The 6,442-nt window shown below is 39.1% G+C and overlaps 1 protein-coding gene across 2 annotated transcripts; it reads left to right on the top strand.

The window, feature by feature from the left end:
* Nucleotides 1-262: 262 nt before the first annotated feature.
* GPR85 (G protein-coupled receptor 85) lies at nt 263-4,481 on the top strand. Of its 2 annotated transcripts, none has more exons than XM_006096223.3 (2): nt 263-376; nt 1,774-4,481. In XM_006096223.3, exon 2 carries the CDS (start codon nt 1,941-1,943, stop codon nt 3,051-3,053), a length of 1,113 nt encoding a protein of 370 aa, XP_006096285.1. In that variant the 5' UTR covers nt 263-376; nt 1,774-1,940; the 3' UTR covers nt 3,054-4,481. The 2 variants fall into 2 exon arrangements, with proteins under 2 accessions (XP_006096285.1, XP_006096284.1); XM_006096222.3 differs by lacking the exon at nt 263-376 and adding an exon at nt 498-683.
* Nucleotides 4,482-6,442: the final 1,961 nt, after the last annotated feature.

Genomic DNA, 6,442 nt, shown 5'->3' with positions numbered 1-6,442 from the left:
GGTCCCCAGCCAGCCTCTCCGCTTCCCACTTCCAATGCGGGATCGGGTCGAGTTCAGAAGCAACCGCAGGATACAAAAGCCTCCTTCTGCCGGTTCAGCAGGACCGGACACGCCGCCAACTTGGCCAGTCCCGGGCGCGGGTCCGCGCCGAGCCGCGCCGAGGCCCCCGCAGCCCCTGCCCTGCGCCGCGGAGCGAGGCCGCCCTGCGCCAGGCGGACGCGGCTGGAGCTCGTGGAGGCTCAGCGCGCAGGCGCCGCCGAGCCCTGCCTGGATGCTCAGTCAAAGCACTAAGGCCAAAAAAAATAAAAAATAAAAAATAATCAGCAATTTATAGAAAGAAGAAGCTATAGTCTGTCGGGATGCCCAACACCAACAGGTAGGAGGCCATCCTCTCGGTTAAGTTTGCGGGGAGGAGGGCTCACAGTGTCGATGAAACTGCAGGTTCGCCAGGAAAGCGCTCCCCCTCCCCCCCAGGTGGGTTTTTTTTTGTTTTGTTTTGTTGGTTTTTTTTTTTTTTTACAATAAACTACATAATGGAAGTACATTCAGACAATGCATCTTCAGTCGGGCTTATTCAAAGCTCCATTTTTGGAAAGCGTTGCAAGACTGAGGACCATCAGCCTGCGAGCCGCCGGAAACAGTTCCCTTGCAGCACAGAAACAATCTTCTCGCACCATCTTCGCGTATGTAATGCATGTCTCTCCCCTCCTCCTCCTCCCCCCATTATAAATCCAGGGGTGGCGGATTTCAGGTTTCGTAATGTTGCATGATGAGATCGGTATTTACCCGGGGACGTACCAGTGGGGAAATTAAAATCATCGAAGCAGTTTTGCCCGGGTTACCGTCAGCATATTCCGAGCAAGTGAAAAGTGGCAAAGGAAATATGCTTAGTGGAAATAGCAGAGGAAGCCGATTTTCCCGGTGTGATTCCCAGGCATCTAGAAGAAAATGTGCATTTTTTTAATGAAGCCACTTTCGATTTGCAACTAAGATGATCAGTGTAAGTGGAAAGGCTTAATTGACCAAGAAAATCAGGTTCGTGTTAAATTTATTTGAATCCAGGCATCCAAGATTTACAAATGGAAGTCCATTATTCCTCTGGGTGTGTTTTCCTGGCCAGTATTTGCATTAACCATTTTTAATAATCGTGTGTGCTTAAAAGAGGAAAGATTTGCCAAAAATGGGGTGGGGTGGGAGTGGGGAAACAAAAGATTAAATCACATCAAATCCTGGGATAATTTCCTATTAATTTAGAAATCAGAAATGTTGAAATTATACCCTAAAGAATCAGCAAATACACTCATAATATGCAGCATGAATGGTGACACATGAGTTAAAAGACAAATATTTTGCAATGGTTCTTTGGATCCATATCTACAGGGGAGTTACTTATAAAATACTGACAGATACTAATACACCTCAAATAAATGTAGTCTCCTCTCTGTCTTCTGTTGTCAATCTTGTAGATTCCATTGCAACACTAGTGACTAATTCCTAGACTGGCATATTTTATGATTGTGGAACATTATCCCTTTTGTCCTAAAGGTACCTAAAAAAACGTATGTTCTCCAAAAGAGGAACATTTTTAAGTTTATCTAGCTTGGAAAACTAAGCAAGCCAATTGTCTGAACTCTCAAGCAAAAATACTAAAGCAAATAATAACATTCAAAATTAAAACTTTACTTACTTCCCATAAATCAACAGCTTTATGTTAGCACTGCCTGACATCATTGCTTTGTTAACTTCATACCTGATAGCTCTTTTTCCCCCCAGATATTCTGATGGCAAATCAAATGGAAGAAAAGAGGAAGCATGACAGCAGATTGGATCGATTCTCTTTGTGGATTACATTTGCAGTAAAATGTATGGGTCTGTCTTTTCCTTGTTCTGTCTAGATCATGAGACTTGACTAAGGCTGTATCTTTATCCTCCATCCATCTATGGCGAACTATAGCCATGCAGCTGACAACATTTTGCAAAATCTCTCCCCTCTAACAGCCTTTCTGAAACTGACTTCCTTGGGTTTCATAATAGGAGTCAGTGTGGTGGGCAACCTTCTGATTTCCATTTTGCTGGTGAAAGATAAGACCTTGCATAGAGCACCTTACTACTTCCTGTTGGACCTTGGCTGTTCTGATGTCCTCAGATCTGCAATTTGTTTTCCATTTGTATTCAATTCTGTCAAAAATGGCTCTACCTGGACGTATGGGACTCTGACTTGTAAAGTGATTGCCTTTCTGGGGGTTCTGTCCTGTTTCCACACTGCTTTCATGCTCTTCTGCATCAGTGTCACCAGATACTTAGCTATCGCCCATCATCGCTTTTATACAAAGAGGCTGACTTTTTGGACGTGCCTGGCTGTGATCTGCATGGTGTGGACTCTGTCGGTGGCCATGGCGTTTCCCCCAGTGTTAGATGTGGGCACTTACTCCTTCATTAGGGAGGAAGATCAATGCACCTTCCAACACCGCTCCTTCAGGGCCAACGATTCCTTGGGATTTATGCTGCTCCTTGCTCTCATCCTCCTAGCCACACAGCTTGTCTACCTCAAGCTGATATTTTTTGTCCACGATCGAAGGAAAATGAAGCCAGTTCAGTTTGTAGCAGCGGTCAGCCAGAACTGGACTTTTCATGGCCCCGGAGCCAGCGGCCAGGCAGCTGCCAATTGGCTATCGGGGTTTGGAAGGGGCCCCACACCGCCTACCTTGCTGGGCATCAGGCAAAATGCAAACCCCACGAGCAGAAGAAGGCTATTGGTCTTAGATGAATTCAAAATGGAAAAAAGGATCAGCAGAATGTTCTACATAATGACTTTTCTCTTCCTAACCTTGTGGGGCCCCTACCTGGTAGCCTGCTATTGGAGAGTTTTTGCAAGAGGGCCGGTAGTACCGGGAGGATTTCTAACAGCTGCTGTCTGGATGAGTTTTGCCCAAGCAGGAATCAATCCTTTTGTCTGCATTTTCTCCAACAGGGAGCTGAGACGCTGTTTCAGCACAACCCTTCTTTACTGCAGAAAATCCAGGTTACCAAGGGAACCTTACTGTGTTATATGAAGGAGCATCTGTAAATCTTTAGCCTTCTGAAACACTGACCTTCTCTCTTAAGCAACTGTGGCCTGTAGCCATATCTTGAGAAGAAAATCAAGAATGGGATTAGTGGTTATAGGGATTTGGGGGACTTTCTGCAGTCTTTGCAATTGTTCACCGATAATCCTATTTTAAATCTCAGAGTGATCCTGCTGACTGCCCATGGAGGTTTGATATTGAGAAAGGACTGAACCACTGCCCTCAGTTTCTTTATGTGGGTGAAAACTAGGTAATGAAATTAGCAGGTGCTAAGTATCAGTGCTAAATGCTGTGTATATCACTACTTATGAAAAAACATTTCAAAAAAAAACTAGCATTGGACATCTTAATAAGTTAAGTTGACTTGAGGTAAATATGTTGATAAAAACTAATTTTAGAAGTTTGAAGAGTTTAAAACATTTCATACTATTATTGTTTTGCAAATACTAAAATACTTGGGGACTTAAAGTACCATAATCCACTAAAGATATGCCATGAATTATTGAATTGTGACATTTAAAAAAATCATCTTGTAAGTTTGGAGGTGCATTCCAAAGCAGTATATTGGTTCCAATTAGAGTTTACTTTTTTTAAAAAAAAATGTGTGTTTATTGATTTTTAGAGAGAAAGGAAGAGGGAGGGATAGAGAGATAGAAATATTGATGAGAGAGAAACATCATTGATGGGCTGTGTCCTGCACGCCCCCTACTGAGGATTGAGCCACAATCCAGGCATGTGCTCTGAACAGGAATCAAACTGCTGACCACTTGGTTCCTGGGTAGACACTCAACTGCTGAGCCACACCAGTCGGAGCTAGAATCTACTTTTTAAAAATTAATACATTACCATTACTAAATACCACTTTCCTTACCTACTAGTTAAATTGCTAGCATTGAACTGTATTATTTGATTTTTTTTGATTTGGTACAAAATTTTCCCAATTTGCTTTTATTTGGCCTGGAAGGCTACATTAATGGTACAATTGAGCTGTTCTAATCATTCAGAATAAACATGTGTTGCTTTGAAGAGTTATCTAATATCTTTCATCTTACTTAGTATTGGAGCAAATAGTCAAGGGATAGCAAATCAGTAACTGGTCATAATGCATCTGGAAGTACATGGAAGATCATTTATACTCTCTTTTCTTTTTCCTCACGTGGTTTAAAAATTAAGGTGCACATTATTGGAATAATGAAATTGTGCTACTCATTCTAGTATGTTCTAAGAAGCAGGCAGTTGATGTATGTTTATATTTTAAGTCAGCTGTCCAGGGGAGACCAGCCTTAGTATGACATCCTGCACAGTTTGTGAAGTGTGTATTCTACAGAGGGCACAGTCTTGTTTATATTTTCTGCACATTCAGTGTATTTGTCATTTAAATTATTTCAGATTTAACTTGTGAAAGCTTTAATATGATTTCTGGTATTTTAGAAATATATTAGAGTCTGTGAGTCTCATTCTTTAAAATACAGATGTGTGAATTTCAATATAAAGTTGCATTTGCCAAAACTTAACTGTGTAGCCTGTTATTTTCTTGGAATAAGTTTTACAGTTTTTGACAATTAAAAAATTTTTGGACCTGGAAAGCAAGCACAAACTAGGAAGACTAGCTTTAATATAGTTTTTTTTATTTTTATTGCTCACTATTAACTTAGAAATGGAAATGCATGAATGATAGGGAGTATAAAGCTGATACACCAACAAATTATATTATCTGTAAAAGCATTATTTGATAACTTACTATAATTATCTTTCTCTTTATTTTTATAAGCCAGTAACATTTAGAGACATACCTGTGTAGTTGGTTAATTCAGAATTTTCATATAAATATCACATTTTAATTTGTGGCAGAGTAGAAATTCGGGATTCTAAATATTTAGCTTGTAAGAAGAATAGTTTACAATAATGTTATGACAGACAAGCTATTATTGTTTTTTGTTTGTTTTTCATTGTTTTTATTTGTTTGGGGGTTTTTGTACTTAAAAAATAAGTTTAGGAATACTGGAACAGAATTTTTATTGCTATAGTATATCTGTAAAGAGAATATATAAATATAAATAAGTAAAAATAAATAAAATGTCTCAGTGATGTATATAACTATTCAGTTTGCTCATATAAGGACAGCTGAAGCGATAATTTAGTGAGGACTCTATAGACCTCATTTTTACTTTATACCAAAGTTGATTGGATCTGAAACAGTTTAATGTACAACACTGGGTTGAATCTAGCAATAAAGTCCCCTGGTTGCTACTAAAATCATTATCCAATATACTACAATAAAGGAAATGTTATCAAAAGATATTCTGGAAACATTATGTGTCCAACTAAAAAAAATTACAGTAGAGACATTATTACAATGATTATATTTATAGAGAGCAACTGGTAGAAAATTCAGCAAGGATCTTGAGGACAGAGAGAGACCAGTCGCCATGTTGTATTTTGGAATCCTAAATTCCTCTGCTATTAATGCTATACACAAAATAACAACAACAACAACAAAATGGGAGTTAAAGTTCCTCCATATCTTGACTGTCCACTTCCATATGAGAGATATTTCAGTTCCTTCAAGAAACCTGGAGGTGTCTTTTCATCCATTTTTATAGCTTCCTGCAAGTTAGCTTGTGAATGCCTGGGTAAAGGAAGGCACTAAGATGCCCACTCCCAGGGGGCCTCCCCTGGTGCCCAAGCAAAGATGAGAATTACCTATGAAATGGTACATATCTTTATTATTCAAGTATGCCACTCCTTCAACTTTTCTATTGCCCCCTATTGGAGATATACAACCAAATTACCTAATCTATTAGCTGAAAAGTTGTCTGGCCTGCAAAATTCAAATACAATTAAACATATTTATAATTGTAGAGACATGTTCCTTCTCAGCCATGAAGTAGAGGTGCGTTGCAACAGGTGTTACTGTAGGACCCTTGCAAGTGGAACCAAAAATCTTCACTTACATGTATTCACCATCAGATAAATTTACCTTGTGCCATTTTTTACTTTATCCCACCAGTATCGTAGACTGTATTGTTAGAAAACAAACAAAAAAGATCCAGCTTATATTAGTTTCATATATAAAAAAATAGAAGGTAAGATGATAAATGGTAATGTTTCAAATGCTGGCTAAACACATTAATTTAGGTAGATGGTTATCAGAATTAGGGTTATTTATGATTCCAAAATCTTATGAGTTTGTTTTTCTATGCAAAATACATCACTTGCATGTCTGTGAATATTCTCTTACGAATGTTTTGAATGGAAATTGCAGGGCCTACTAAGATAACAGTTTATTGCCGACATTTTTATTGTTCTCAACTCAGAGCACGCTAGTGTTCTGTGACTTTCCCAATCCCCTCAGAAACTTTTTTAAAACCGCATTG

This window comes from Myotis lucifugus, unplaced genomic scaffold, assembly GCF_000147115.1.
Source record: "Myotis lucifugus unplaced genomic scaffold, Myoluc2.0 scaffold_171, whole genome shotgun sequence".
Taxonomy (NCBI): domain Eukaryota; kingdom Metazoa; phylum Chordata; class Mammalia; order Chiroptera; family Vespertilionidae; genus Myotis; species Myotis lucifugus.
This window is presented reverse-complemented; position numbering and strand designations above follow the sequence as displayed.